We start from the raw sequence: 16184 nt of genomic DNA on the forward strand, positions 1-16184 counted from the left end.
ACGAGCCGGCCTGGCCAGAAGCAGATACCTTGCTGTGCCTCTCAGGCATTCCAATCTGGCCACAGTCAATAAAAATCCAGAGCAAAGAGAGAGTATAATGTGAATGCATTTTATTTTAAGAAGCCCCAAGGAAGGTGAAGATATGAACATTTTTGTAACTGCCCAAACAACTTCTAGGTATGATGGATTCAGTTGAAAGAAAAAAATCTGTCAGGCAATTGGTTGGTTATATAGAAGAAAAATAACATCTTTGAATCTCTGAATTTAGCATTCTAGCATCAGAGATAACCAAGCTTGCAGAATACAGATTCTGTCATTCACTTTGTTTTCTTCCCTACAGCACAAACTTCTCTCTGGCTCAGTTTTTAAATGAATCCATCAAATGGCCCCAAATATTCTCTCCAAGGGATTACTGCCAAATCCAATAGAACTCATCATTAGAAAAGATTTCAGCCTAAATATCCCTTCTCTCAAAGTCATATTATATCTAGCTTCTATTTATCCTGTGATAAATAAAATTGAAAAATGATTGGTTGCCAATAAAAAATGAATTACTGATGTGTCATCACACACTGTAAATTTTCCAGCTTTTAGTTAATTCTTTTTAGGTTACTCATTCTCAACTTCCTCTCCTATCAAGATAGTGTCTCTCCTGTTGAACACTGATGGTTTTCAAATCTCTCCACAAATTCCTCTGAAATCTAATTCCGCTCCCCTTGAGCATGAGCTGGTCTTAGCAACTCATGTCTAAAGAACAGAATAAAAGAGAAGCTATGGTTTCAACTTCAGAGGCTCCGTCACAGAAAGCACTGCAGCTTCTGTCTTGGGCTCTCTCTCTCCAATCACTCGGTCTGGGGGGAAGCCAGCTCCCATGCCATGGGAATACTTAAGGGGCCCACAGAGAGGCTTATATGGCAGAGAACCAAAGCCTCCTGCCAAATGTCATCTGACTGAGCCACCCTGCAAGCGAATCTTTGAGATGATGGCACCCCTACTGATAGCCTGATCACAGTTTCATGACAGAATCTGAGGCAAAACCAATCAGCTAAGGTATTTCTGAATTTCTGAGGCATAGAACGTGTAAGATAATGTTTGTTGCTTTAAACCACTAAGGTTTGGGTTAATTTGTCACTCATTAAAAGTATAAACACACAAACACACTTCGCTGTTTTTCTTTTTCCCTAGATTCTGAAAAGAAAGAAGCTGAATGTATGGACCTTTCTACAGGTACAGGGCACTGTCTGCATGACTGATGGACTCATGAAGCCTGTACACCAATTCCCCAACTGAACGGCGGAGCTCACATGAACACCACAATCATTTAAATAATACTCATCCCTTCCCAGACTAGGAAACTGCAGAGATGTTCATCAGAAACCTGACCAAGGTCATTTTATTAGGAAACGGTAGAGCTGGCATTTCAGCACAAGCCTTCACTCTCCCCTCACTACCCAATGCCTCTCCTACACTTCTAATGAGCACGCACTCTGAAAACTTCAGGATACCAAGCACCTGGGAAGGTTGTAGCAAGGGAGGGAAACAAACAGACTGAGCATATACTATGTGCTTGGCAGTACACTGGGTTTCATATCCCTTACCTCATTTCATTCTTACAACAGACCAATGGAATTAGTGCTAAGATTTTTCTTTGTCAGAGAAACGAAGATTCAGAGGTTCGATGGAATAGAATACAGTGAAACAAGTCACAGGCTCCAATCGCCAGGATCTTGCAAACTAGAGTAAGAAAAAAAGACACACAGAATAATGCTACCTGACCCATCTACCACACAAGGCCATGGCAGGGGCCATATGAAATAATCTGTATGGGTATAATTCATGAGCTGTTAAACACTGGGCAAACCCAAGAGGATATCGTTGCATGTGGCCAGCTCTTAGTGGAGCAACTGTGGGGGAAAGCTCAACCTAGTGGTGACATTTACCCATGATATATTATATAGCAAAACCCACAAGTGCTTCTAAATATGGAAAATTTCATCTCAAGATGTTTGTTTTACAGTCGTAATTATTATTTAAGACTCTAGAATAAAGGAAAGTTCCACTGTGGACTTTGATTCCTTCCTAATTTCCAGATAAGATCTGATGGCTTGACTTGGTCTGGAAGGTATCAAAATGGATTTCAATGAATAATAGAAACCCATTGATTAGAATGGCTTATTTTCCATTTGAGTAATTAAGTTCAACAATTCTTACCAGGAACTCTATGTTTAGATCATTTTCAAGTGAAACTGTCATGAAAGCCCTACATAGAACAATAAAGCTGACAGATTTTTTTTAAATGTCATCAAAGTTGGCTTTGCATTCACTTAAAAATAATACGCAAAAAGCTAAAGTAGCACCCTTTTTTCCCCACCGTTATTACGGAAGTATTGTTGAAACACAATGTTACATTCCCTTCAGGTATACAACACGGTTTTTCACAATGCTGTACTCAACATAACTGTAGCGACCATCTGGCACTGTGTCACACAGAGCAGCTCTCTTCCCAAGGAATAAGACTGGTTTTGGCAATTCTTTTTTTTTTTTTTTTTTTTTTAAAGATTTATTTATTTAAGTGAAAGAGAGAGAGTGAGCAGGTGGAAGGGCAGAGGGAGAGGGAGACCAGCAGATTCCCCGTTGATGGGGAGCCAGATGTGGGACTTGATCCCACCACCCTGAGACCATGACCTGAGCTGAAATCAAGAGTCAGATTCTTAACCAACTGAGCCACCCAGGCACCCCAGGTTTTGGCAATTCTTAACTCATTACAGTTTTGGTTCCTAATGAACTTACATGAATATACAGGTAGGGTAAATTTTAAATAGTCAATATACTAATATTATAATGTAACACCCTAACTTAATGCATATCAGGCTCTCAGCACAGTGACTGGCATGCAGTGAGTACCCCAGAGATGAGGAAAGAGGAAGATGGAACCTACATAGTGCCATTGGTGGGAACAAATGAGCTTACGTCCAAATTTCCTAATTACCTGACATTCAGAGGCAAGAATATAATTTCCAATACCTTCAGCAGGTTTTTAGAAATACATATTATATGGTCTTGAGGTATATTAAGGTGTGGTTTGGAAACTGGGATCTCTGACAAGAAACGTTATGAATCACTTTCTCCACTTAGAGTCTTTTTAAAACTTTAAAAAAGAGGCATCTAATTTTGCTCTATTTCCATGTTCAAGACCTGGCAGAGCCTCCCTGACAGGTATTTGCACACATAGCCCACTGTGGTGGCCTGAAAACCCAAAACCAGAGAAAGATGCACAGGAGGCATGACAGGATTTCGGGGTCTTACTACAAAGGTTCCTGTCCGTACTCACTAATGAACAGAAGCTGGACATTCTCCATTCCATGTAAGCAAGAATCCAAGAGCTGAAAACACTTTTATTAACAATCCAAATGGGGTGGGGGATGCGCCTGGGTGGCTCAGTGGGTTAAGCCTCTGCCTTCGGCTCCTGTCATGGTCTCAGAGTCCTGGGGTCCAGCCCTACATCGGGAATCTCTACTCAGCAGGGAGCCTGCTTCCCCCACTCTCTCTCTCTCTCTCTGCCTCTCTACTTGTGACCTCTCTGTCAAATAAATAAATAAAATCTTTAAAAAAAAAAAATCCAAATGGGTACTGATATATAAATTAGGTAACACCGCAGGCCCTATGAAACCCCAGGCCAGGCAGAACAATTCTGAGTACTCGGTGGTCTTGGGGAACATATGGAACCCGCCCCACTCACTTGTCTGGGCATCTACCAACACCCCAAGCTTTCTCGGGAGTAAGAGGATAAAGACCGGACTAAGGGAGGGAAGAAGAATAACGCAGCTGGGCTACCCTTCTCTAAAAGACAGTCTCTGGTGCTCTGAGACATGAAGACATGCAGTGGGTTGAGGGGAAAGGTTCAAACAGAATGTGTGCTCGCTGGGTTCTCTGCCTACAACATCCTGGGGGGTACGTTGCACACACTCGCAAGTGATGGGCTGAAAGCTGTGCGTAGCAAAATGGGAGATGCGGGTTTCAAAACAACCCAGAACAGCCAGCCACACAGGCCAGACCCTGTGGAGACCAGAATATACTTCCATAACTGGGAAGACATTAAGAATCGGTATTATGGAGGGCACGTATGGGGTGTGGTGCATAAACAATGAATGCTGGAACACTGAAAAGAAATAAAATGGAAAAAAAAAAAAAAGAATCTGCAGTACTTTCAGCAACCCATTATATGTTGCCCTATATGCAGAAAATGCCTTTCAGAAAATGCATTGGACTTCATTGGACTTCATTCTTAGACCCAACATTGACATGATACAAAGCTTCTCCCGGCTGTTTCTGCTTCTACTTGGTATTCTATTTCTGCGCCAATTGCTTACTGTTCAACCCTAACTTACAAATTTCTTGAAAGGTTCTGATTAATCTTACTTCATCAGTATCATCCCTCAAAGGGAACGCTCTTCTGTCAGGCCACCTTAGAGCAGCTGGCCAGCTCAGGGTGGTTTTCTTCGGTCGAGTGCCTACCCATCTTCTGGTCCACTGTGGCGAGAAGCTGAGGTCACCCAGACCTCGTACATTTTAACCTAAATGTATCCAGCTGATTAGAACAGTATCATCTGCTCTGAGAGCAACAACTGCCCAGATTGTCTTAAAAAGTCAATCTTGTGCCTTGCTAAGGTAATCTAAGAAAAGCAGAAGTCAAAGGAACTGGCAGGCCAGCGGACTGGATCCATGGGGTTTTCGCGATACATGGAAGAGGGGAACCAGACAACCTAAAGCTGAGATCTGCCATACTGTCCATCCACCGGCACTCCACTAGTAACAGCAAGTCACACAGCCACGCTCCAAGTCAATGGGGCGGGAAAACCCACTATACCTGCAAGGAGGCCATGGCAAGGAGGAGGTGGAAAGAAAGAATTACATGGAAATAAGATCTACATTTTTATTCTTTATTCTGGGCTGAAAAAAAAATGTCATGGATAAAGGTTCAATAGGTCAGGAAAATGTTAACAAAATATATGTGCCTCTCTCCTTGTAAAAACAAACTAAAGCACACATCGGGCTTTGTCTTTTTTAAGTATCTACAGTTACAAACACAAAGAAAAAGACCTTCAGACCCGATAGCATCTACCCAACTGTATCACCAAAGGCGGCATAATATTTCTGAAGGATGAGTAAAGGGGAAAAAAAAAATATCAAAAGGTTTTGCTCGGGGAGTGTTATTCTGGACCCCTCCAAAGGGAAGCAGAGCTCTACGGGCATGGAAACTGAACATGTGGGAGGAAGAGCTCGGCTTTTGGCCGGATCTGAGGCAGGCAGTGGCCATCAGGAGATGCACCTGTAGCCATTAAGTGGCCTGCATTAAAATAAGCAGCACAGCTGCGGCTCCAGGAGCCCTCGATCCCACGCAAGCCGCCCGGGGGCCATCTACCAAAGGGAGCCACAACCACCGCCCTCCCACCTGCTGTCCAGATTCTTGCTCTTCCCCGAAGCTTTCTAGGTCTGTTACTAGGATACAGGTGTTTTGAAATAACTGTGATGTTTTTCACAAGAGCAACCACGGCCAGTTTAAAGTTTTCATTTAGTTAAAATGCTGGGATCTTGGGAAGAGCGAATGTGGGAAGCACTGTGAGGGCTACATGAAATTTTTTTTTTAACAGATCCTGGTGAGATGGATAATGTAGGCAGCTTCAGAAAAATAACTCTTTAAATAACACACGTTTATGTCTGTGATTGAACATGTATGTGTATATATGCATATACATGCATCACACATACACATTTCGTGGTTTAATGTTTTCCTGTCAGAAGAAGTACTCAAATACAATCCTACTGCAATTACCTCTTAGGGAAGAAATTTTCCCTCCCATTGCAACCGTGTGTGAATTTGTACTTCCTCTGTACAGGAACACAATTTGGGCAACTGGGTTTCAGTAAAGGCACATTTCAATTTCATGAGGGGCTAATACTAATATCAAAAAAAATCATGCAGAACTAAAATTGTAGAAAATTACAACACAAGCTCTTAAAGGTCATAAAATGTAAGGGAGGTAGGGAGGGCTTTACCTCAAAGTGGGGAAGACAGACTCACCACAAGGCAGTAATTTTCAATGCTAAGAGGACCCCTCTCTAAGGGTACTAACCTGAGTAAATACAAATTTTATTTCAATTCCCTTTGGAATATCTCCTTAGCATTATTTTTGTATAGTCTCATTTTTGTTGAATCAAAATTATCACTGCAACTTTAACAATGATTATTCCCTAGAAACTATTTTCTTATTCAGAATTAAAATCAAAGTAAAGCCCTCTGTTTCTGGCAGAGAAATCCAAAGGCTGAGTAAAGCATCTCTTCTTTTTCAAACACAGATTTTCTCCTCCCAAAATGCTGTTCTGCACTTTCCAAGCAACCTGTAAATTCACTCATGGCATTTTCTCCCACCATTGTCACGGTTTGATCACAGAATATTCTGGAACCATACAGAATCTATTTCTCAATATCTTGAACTTGGTCTCAACACCCAGAAATATCCTTGGATTACTTTGTTTATTTATTATGAAATCTTGGACCCTTGGGATTGAAACCTCCTTCTCTGGCATGAAAGGCTGCCCATTGGAGAATTTAGATTACATAACCCTTCACTGTAGGTTTTCCTCCACTGTTGTTTTTAATATTGCTGGATAAGCTTCCTGGAAGTGTTTCAAATCAGTCTATGTCGACCATTGCCTAGCAATCTTCTACTGTGTGTAAGCAATCAAGAGGCAAAGAGAACATTAATGTTCACCGACCTTCCTGGACTGGGATGTGATCAGACAACTCCTGGATAAAACATACCACCTGCCCTCACCACCCCCAAATGAGGCACAGTGGCCATGGCAAGATGGCACATGAATCCTTCCCTACAGCAGGAAAGGAAGGACTCAGTGGAATATAGATTTTTAAGGACATCAGCTCAGCAAAACCCGATCCTTCACCGACATTCACTGGAATGTTTTCTCGACCTGTTTATACCAAGGAATGCTGTTGCTTTGGCATCTAGGCATTTAAGCCAACAAGAGGTGATACTCTTCTAGTCATCTACAGCACTAACAGCCACACTGACATACAGTTGGAAACTGGCTCAAGCTTCCTTATTCCCACACAAAGTGTGGTGTGGGTGACCGAACAGACCAATCAAGGACTTGATTTCATAAGGCAAAAAGCATGGAGATTTACCCTAATCCCTTCTTATTTACCCTAATTCCTTCTTTAAAGCAGTCTTTTTTCACCAGCTCCTTGGAAGATCTAGCTCCTGGCTGGTTCCCACTTCCACTGCCACTTCGTACCCACTGGATTGGTGTGGGGCCAATCCCTAATACATTTATTTGCACATGACCCACCAAAGGTGTTCTCCATGCAGGGAGGGCTATCAGGGCAGCAGAACATGCCCCTAAGGGATTCTCCATCCTTCGAAGTACACACTCTGTCTATGGGCAGAACTTTGCCCCAGTGGGGCTCTCACCAATCAGTGACTGTCAGTGAGGGCATCGCAGACCCAGGAAGTTGCCAGCACATGCAATATCTCCTTCCACTCTTTCCTTTCTCTCTTCATACTGATATCCTAAAGTGAGGCTTGGGTGGTTCTCAGGACCATGCCCCTTGACCTGCATTTTCAAACTGCTCCTCCCCTGAAGATCTCCCAATCACAGTCCATCCCATGCAGAACAATCAGGCTTGCCTTTCCTCAACTCTACCGATTGCATCGACATTTGTCTTTACCCGAATGCCAGTTCAGGGTTTCTCTCTTCTTTTGGAAAGAGCCAGCAGGTGGAGATTTGATCTCTCTTGAGATGAATTTGATCTCTCTTCTTCACATCACCTTCTTTCTGTCCCATGGTGGGCTGTCTGAGCTATACCACAGACTCTCCCCCTGTGAGGACTCAGACTGGCACTTGGCAGCAGAGCATTTTAGCAGTGTTCTTGTCTACCTCCTTGAAGTGGTTGGGATAAGCAGAACCATCCCGGCCGAACAGGGCTGGCCTCATAACCTTTGGATTTGTTTTGCCAAAAAAAACTCCTTGTCAGCTCTGAGCCTTTGCAGAAGCATTGCCTTCCCACAGTGAGGATGACCAGGAAGTGCATGGTTTTATGCGGAATCTCTTTGCTGTATCAGTCTGCAACCATACACACTCCTCACTCCAAACACAGGAACTTGCTGTTTCAAGGGGGAGACCTAAGCAGCAAACCCTGAGATGCTTCCACACCTTGTTATGCTTCTTGATGTCACTTGGAACAAAGCCTGGGGGCTCCTGCTAGCACACTCAACCAGTGTCACTAGAAGTACAAAGCAGAAGTCTTGTGCCCAAGAGCCCATGCTCTTTACTGCCTGGGACTGGGGGCTACCGTCAGGCCAGAACTGAGATGCAGGGGCTTAGCCTCACTGCTGCTGTGAGAACAATGGCGTCTTTGCCTCCCCGTCTCCAGCCTGAGACCTGGGTGACTGCTCCACCTTCATGTGGGGGAGTCAGGAATTTCAGGTAGCCTGTGATCAGCCACTGGGTGGTTGCTGAGTTGGCTGATCCGTTTCAAGGACCTGAGAGAAGTCAACAGACACCACAGGATCCAGGGCTAAGGTGGTCCCAGTGCAGGCAGGATTATATTTTCTTCTGTCAAGAGGGGCCCAGCGAAGGCGGCGTATCTGCTTCCTGCACCACGATGGCTGCTTCGTCAAGCAGCAAGGCTACACTTACCACTGAAAATAGTGAGCTTGTCTGAACTTTTGTAATTTAATGGGACCATGTGTCGGAAAGGCCAGCAATCCATCTCTCCCCCGTATTTCAGCACATCAGGGGAAAAACTGGCAATTCTTTCAAGAGTCTGACTTGTATCTGCTTTTAAAACTTTAAAAAGGTAGTATGGGAAAGTGGATATGTGTCTTTCCTGAAATTTAAAATTTAAATGAAACTTGAAATTAAATTTAAGATTTAAATGAAATTAAAGAAAATGTAAATGAAATTAAAATTGTAGGTGACCTTGAAACATAAATAACCTGTTTTCAAAGCTAGGTCCACCTTGATAGGAAAACAACTGGTACTAGCAATGGAAAATCTGATTTAGAGAAGTTTAAATTTCTAAATATTTCCAAATCCTAAAATGCAATAGAAAAAGAGACGAAGCAGATGCATATTTAAGACAGGGATTGCCCAATCCTTTAGCTCTTAGAACTCTTTGCAGAACCTCCAAACCACTTCAGTTACATGAATATTTCTGCTCATCCTAATGACCTCCTTTTTAAGTAAGTCTACCACCTTTCTTAGGAAGCTGTCTAGTACTTACAACCCTGAAGATACAAATGTCCTTCCACCATAGATTATAACAAATAATCTCTGCTTTTAGCATCATCAAGCATCCCATGGTGTTTTTACTATAATAGCAGACAGTCATATGAACACTCACTACCTTCAAGGCCTTTTTCTAGCAAATTATGCCAAACTAATCTCTTCTTTGTGCGAATTATTTGGGTTTGCCCCTGAACGTACGCTTTACTAATAATCTCGACGGTTTTTTGTAAAATGATCTTTCAAATGTTATCAAGTCACTTTAACTTTTCTTCCTCTGGGTTATAAATACTAAAATAAACACAACAGAATTTGGTTTATATACTCAATTTTTTCCTAGAAGTCACCAAGGAAGATACTGGATAAAGCAGACCCCTCAGCCCATACCATACTTAGAGAGAGCCCAAGGAGTTCCATTCCTGGAGTTCATGCTAAGTCTTCTGTAACTACCAACATGACACACACACACACACACACACACACACACACACACACACAAAATAAATATATATATATATATATAATATATATATAATTTTTTAACATAACAGGGCTTTTAATATATTCACAGGTCATACAACCACCATGACTACCTAATTCCACAATACTTACCAATCCAAAAGAAACTCCTTATCCATAAACAATCATTCCCCCTCTCCTCAACTCCTAGCAATCACTAATCTACTTTCTGTCTGTATGGATTTGCCTGTTCTTGACATTTCGTATAATGGAATTATATGTGATCTGAATCCTTTCGTATCTGGATTCCTTCACTCCACGTGTTTTCAAGGTTCATTCACGCTGTGGCATGCATCCGTATTCCATTCCTTCTTTATGGCTGAACGAACCCTTGTAAGATACACCACATTTGGTTTCTATTTTCATCAGATGAGAGACTTTTTGGTTGTTCTCACTTTTTCGTTGTTATGAATAATGCTATGGACATTTGTATACAAGTTTTTGTGTGAACACATGTTTTCAATTCTCTTGGATATATACCTAGAAGTGAAAACGATGGGTCCTACAGTCATGATGTTTAACTTTTGGAGGACTTCAGGTGATAGCTTAATGTGATTTAGTCTAGCCAGATGGCAGTTACCGGTTCATCCAATAAAAATGTTATTTCTGTCAATATTAAATGGCTTTCCTTAAACAATCAGGAGTGACATCCGTTACTTTCCCAATTACTGTGTGGCCTGCTATTCTAACAGGAAAGGAAACTGGACTTATCAGACAAGAGTGGTCTAGTAGTTCATACATTTTTGGCTGCCTTTGAACTAATGGAGATTTATCTGAGAACATGATGGTGAGGAGGGTGGGCTGCAGGGACAGGGACAATGAAGGACAGCTGGTGACAGACAGAGCCTCTTGGACAGCTTTTAGCTCAATGGGTATGACCTAGCTACCTACAAGCCCAAAACCTAGAGGTTTTTTGTACACTGAGAGACTAAGTCACTAGATCGGCACCTGGCATACTTGACCACCCAGGAGACTAATCAAGCCAGCCACTCAAAAAAATAATAATAATAATTTTTTTTTTTTTACAACCCGTCTGCTAAGAATGATTTTCACATTTTTAAATGTCACATCTGTAATAGTCACGTAAGAACCTATCTGTAACATCCTCACAATTATGAACCTTGGCTCACCAAACTTGCAGTATTTACCATCAGATCCTTCAAGGGAAAGTTTACAGACCCCTGCTGTAGCGGATATTCATGCAAATTAAATTCTTAAGACCAATGAATAAAGCAGAGCCCCACTATGAATCTGTCACTAGAGATAAACAGTAAGCAGCCAACGCCCAACACAGGATGTCAAGCGACCTGGGAAGTGACTCAGAAGGATGGCAAAGCACAGAACGAAAATAGGGAATGCAGAGTGTGTACAGTGGTAAGGTATGGCGCATCAGGTCATCAAATCTCTGGGAAATTCTAATAAAATGCTCATGCTTTACAGCAGAGAACACCTCCCTAGCAATGTGGGAGTTTGTTTCTGCCTATCTACTTTATCTAGAGAGTGCTAGACATAACATATTAACACACTTTGCTTTACTGGACCCATCACACACACCCCCCACCAGTCATCCTTCTCCTGCTTCTTCTGACCATTTTCTCTCTTGGCCTCCTGGGCATCAACAGCAAATCCTTATTCACTTGGGCTTGCAGGGCTATGGCTCTCCTATTACAAGGTGGTTAATTTAGACCATGCTGAGAGCTCCCAGTAAGTATCGTGAATGCTGTTTGCATGGTACTATTAAACTTACATTTACTACAGCAGACCACCTCTTTTATTTCAGTTCAACAGGGAAAACAACCCTTGGCTTTTGCCAACCTCAATGTTTTCTTTAGTCGCCGAAGTTTCCCAAAAGTAACGACGGTGGACGCTGGTTGCTAAGTCTCTTTCCAAGACATATTATCCCTACCTGCTGGTAATATCTTCTGTTTTTCTCATGAGTCAGGATGATCTACACCTAAAATTGGACCTTAAAATTCTTCAGCAAAATGAGAGTTTCGTCTGTTTATATTTGATCTCTTCTATAAGGATGAAAGTAAAGACATTAGAAGTTCCTCCTTTCCTCAGACTTTGCTAACTTTCTCTCCCTTTCTGTTACATGTAAGGTTTCCTTGGGGGCTCTTTTCACCTAAGGCAAAGACATTACCTTTAGGTTCTTAGTATTCCTTGTCCCTCCTTTCTAGTTTTAATCTTTCTATTGTTGTTCTCACTCAATTTTGCCACATCCGTATCCTCATGGTCCTGCCAAATTACCTCTTTCTAAAACTTTCCCATTAGCCTTCCAGCTTTCAATAGAGTTCTGGGCTCAGCAAAAAATAGGCACATCTCCTTTCCTGGCCTTCCCAAATGCCTATTTCAATTAGTTACTAAGCCTTTTTTTTTTTTGAACAGCCACTAACTTCTGGGGAGTTTGAGCAGAGAACCCCATCACTGTGATTATGTGTTAGTCTGAATTACTTTACTAGTTCCCAGCTATGGAAAAACTACATTTAAACAGAATGGGTGAGAAATTTATGGGCAATACAAATAAACTTCTCTTCCTATTTTTCTAAAATATAATTTCATCTTCCAGAAGACCTTTCTGGTCCAGAAGACTTCTCAGAAGGTCTGAGAGTTTACAATACACACACACATTGTGGACCCGTCATTCCAATAACAAATCATCAACAAATCAAAACCAGTATCATCTCTAGTCTTATACCAGTGGTTTTCAGACCATCTTTTCCTGATGTTTCCATATAGTTCAAAATTCTCTCCCTTACCAGTATAAGTTTCCAAAAACTCTCCTCCCATCACAATCTAAATCTGGAAAGCATCTACGAAATCCCTGATCTATATAAAAATCCAAGGAAATAATAAGTACCTCTTTGGGTTTTTTTTTTTTTTAAATTAAGATTAGACAAATACTATATACTCAGGGATATTCACAAAGAATAAGTTATGAAGCACTTACACCAAAGGATCTTTAAAAACAAGATGGACACCTCGATTGTTCCACAAATAATGGGGAAGTATCTTGTCTAGTGGACAAGGAGATCATTTATAGGATTTCTCCATTGTTCCCTTTTGAAAGTCCCCAGAGCTTGCTTGTCCTCACGGGCCCAGTCAACCTCATCCAACTACTATTGCTCTGGGGAACCCAGCCTCAGGTCACTGAGCAGAATTTTCTCAAAAAACAAACAAACAAACAAAAACGAAAAGTGCAACGTGCAAACCTTACATGAGATACTCTTTTTGTTAAGTCACCAATTCTAAGGGAAGAGTCAATCACTCTCGAATGGTGACTAACTCAGGGAGGTGGCCCTAGGCCCAGGGAACCAAACCCACGCAGACAGAGACGTCTGAAGGACCCAACAGCAGTAAACACTCTCTCTCAGCTATCCTCATTCTTTTTGGTGGTGAAAGACACTGCTTTTCAACCAAACAACTGGCATTCTCTTTCATTACTTGTGGCAGAGGCAATCAGTCAACGTGAGACAGAGCAGGAAGCTGCTGGAACGAGCGCGTGCGTCTAGCTCTCGGCTCTGAACTCCAGAACGTTTCCTCCAGATGCTGCCAGCAGACACTCTGTAATACCTAAACCACAAATCATCACATTCCCCACCCTTTGAGCCAGGGCTTGTCCTTGAGCTCCCCACATAGTGAGATATTAACCGAGCTGGCCACCGATACAATACTCTTTACAAACTCAGACGAAAACCTGCCACGCCCTCCGCGCCATACACTGAAACGTGGAACTCGGGTCATAAAAATATCCACTGGAGGTGAACCTCAGAGAGTAATGCAGGGCATTTCAGACATTTCACAGGACATGAATCCTGGCTATTTTACTAAAGAAAATATGTTATCAATGTAAACACGTCAGGCATACAACTGTATCTAAAAGGAGACCAAGCATGTCTCAGAAATGGTGCTGTCTTGCAGAAATTACAGGCAGGTCACTACGGACTCTTTGCCAACATCCAAGGAAACTGCCTTTCCTCAAAATAAAGAAAATGGGCTGCTGTCTGGTTGTTTTGGGAACCAGGGTGGGTTTGTTGTGTTTGGGTTGTTGTTTGGTCTTTTGGTTTCTTTTTTTTAACGACTCTTAAGTTTTATCTACTGTGACACATTAAAGCCATCTAAACCAAACAAAGTATTTCCAAACTATGATACTGTAAATTAGAAAAATCGTTGACTGGACGATACTCACACTGAAAAGGTGCCGGGACTCGACCCTGCCCGTATCTCAAAGGGAACGAACCTTCAGTGGACTGCTCTCCCGAAATCACCTTCTGGGCTGCAAAGTACTTGGGCTTGAGCATGTAATCCTGGGTCTGGCCATGATGAATCATCACATTCTGTGAGGAAAGGGGTGTCACTCTGGGAAGAAACAAAGCCGGGATAGGGAAATTAAAGCTAAGGTGGGAAAAACAAGAAATTTAACTTAGGAAACAGACTCCACACAAGGCTCAATTTTTCCTTCAAATACTGTAGTTGACCATTTATAATACGAGGAACTAAACATTTACGCTTAGAAACTTTAACACAGGGCACCTGGGTGGCTCGGTTGGTTAAGCATTCGACTCTTGGTTTGGTCTCAGGTCATGATCTGGGGGTTGTGAGACTAAGCCCTGCATTAGGCTCCACAATGTCTCCCTCTCCCTCTTCCCCTCCCCCTGGCTTGTGAACACACACAGTCTCTCTCTCTCTTTCTGTATGTGTGTGGTGTGTGTGTGTGTGTGTCTAAAATAAATAACATCTTTAAAGGGAAGGAAGGAAGGAAAGAAGGAAGGGAGGGAGGAAGGAAAGACAGAAGGAAGGAAGGAACCTTAACATGAAAAGGGACTCTGCCTGTATAGTCAAGAATAGACTGAACAGACCACCACAGACGGAGTCTATCACAGGATTCAGAGCAAAGTTAGCACAGCCTGTATGCAGTACACACAACATTTATACGTAAGAAAGACAATGACCTATAAATGAGAAGGTTCACATATTTAAAAAGAGCATTTTATATATACTGGTAAGTAGAGAGTATTCGAAATGCAAAGAGGGGAAAGGAAGAAGGAAAAACAGAGAGGGGACTATGAAAGAAATTCCCAGGTTGACCAGTTATGCAAAATTAACAGTCAACAATCAGAGCCTGAATAGTAAACGGTGGGACCTTCCTAATGACAGAAGGGAAGATGGGCAAGCTCCTTGAGCCTCACCCTCCTAACCAGTACCATAGATCCTCTGTCACACACACAGGGCAAAGAAGAAAAGGCTCATAAAAATTCTGAACCCATAAAAACTGGAAAAAAAGAATTTTTTAAATTATTTCTTGAAATACAATTATGATAAGGAAGAAACATTCAAGTTTTTCTAGTTAACATTTAAATATTTTATGCTGCATCTCATAATAATTAAAAACTGTACTATTCTGGTTAAATGTTTTATAATGACTAGTTCCTAAGAATAACAACAATGGTAAGAATAACTAAGCACAATCTCATTTCCTCACTGTCACAAGTCAAGAACCTTGGGGACTCCAGGAGACAATCACACTCTGGCCCAGCCATTTTCTAGGACAGTTCTCTTTTGTTCCATGTAATGGAAACCATTCTTTTTTTAAGTTTTTGTTTTTTTGTTTTTTTAAACTGGCATAGTTAACATACAGTGTTATATTAGTTCTGGGTATTTTATCCAAACAATACAAAAATACTAATTCAAAGGGATCATGCACCCCTATGTTTACAGCAGCATTATCTACAATAGCCACGACAAGGAAACAGCCCAAGCGTCCATCAATAGATGAATGGAGGGGCGCCTGGGTGGCTCGGTTGGTTGAGCGACTGCCTTCAGCTCAGGTCATGATCCTGGAGTCCCAGGATCGAGTCCCGCATCGGGCTCCCAGCTCCACGGGGAGTCTGCTTCTCCCTCTGACCTTCTCCTTGCTCATGCTCTCTCTCACTGTCTCTCTCTTCTCTCAAATAAATAAATAAAATGTTTAAAAAAAAATAGATGAATGGATAAAGAAGATGTGGTAATATATTCACAACAGAATATTATTCAGCATGTTAACTTTAAAATAATAAGCCTTTGCCCAGATTTAATAATTCCCTGGGGAACAGGACTAAAATCATTAGCTAAACCAGATGAATAAATAATCAAATAATATAAAGAAGATATACCAACTAATTCCAGAAAATGCTTAATTGCTACCAAAACTGCTGGGACAGAGCATTTTAACAGCAAACAGAGCCTATGGAAGGAGACCTTTCCAGTGTAACCTTGAATTTTATCGAATGTGGCACATTAAAACCAATCAAAATATTTCCAAACTATGATACTGGAACTTAGAAAATGGTTGACTGGGATAGAATCACACTGATAAGGTA

The 16184-nt window shown here is 41.7% G+C and overlaps 1 protein-coding gene across 1 annotated transcript in view; it reads right to left on the reverse strand.

Moving 5' to 3' along the window:
* The window catches only part of LOC111158428 (latent transforming growth factor beta binding protein 1), a 415776-nt gene that overhangs the window by 261347 nt on the left and 138245 nt on the right, over positions 1-16184 (reverse strand). The window contains exon 4 of the mRNA XM_022520435.1: positions 14015-14184. Coding sequence (XP_022376143.1) covers positions 14015-14184 — 170 coding nt within the window. The remainder of the gene's footprint in view (positions 1-14014; positions 14185-16184) is intronic.

The sequence above is a fragment of the Enhydra lutris genome, unplaced genomic scaffold (genome assembly GCF_002288905.1).
Source record: "Enhydra lutris kenyoni isolate GAN:26980312 unplaced genomic scaffold, ASM228890v2 scaffoldscaffold59, whole genome shotgun sequence".
Classification (NCBI taxonomy): Eukaryota; Metazoa; Chordata; class Mammalia; order Carnivora; family Mustelidae; genus Enhydra; species Enhydra lutris.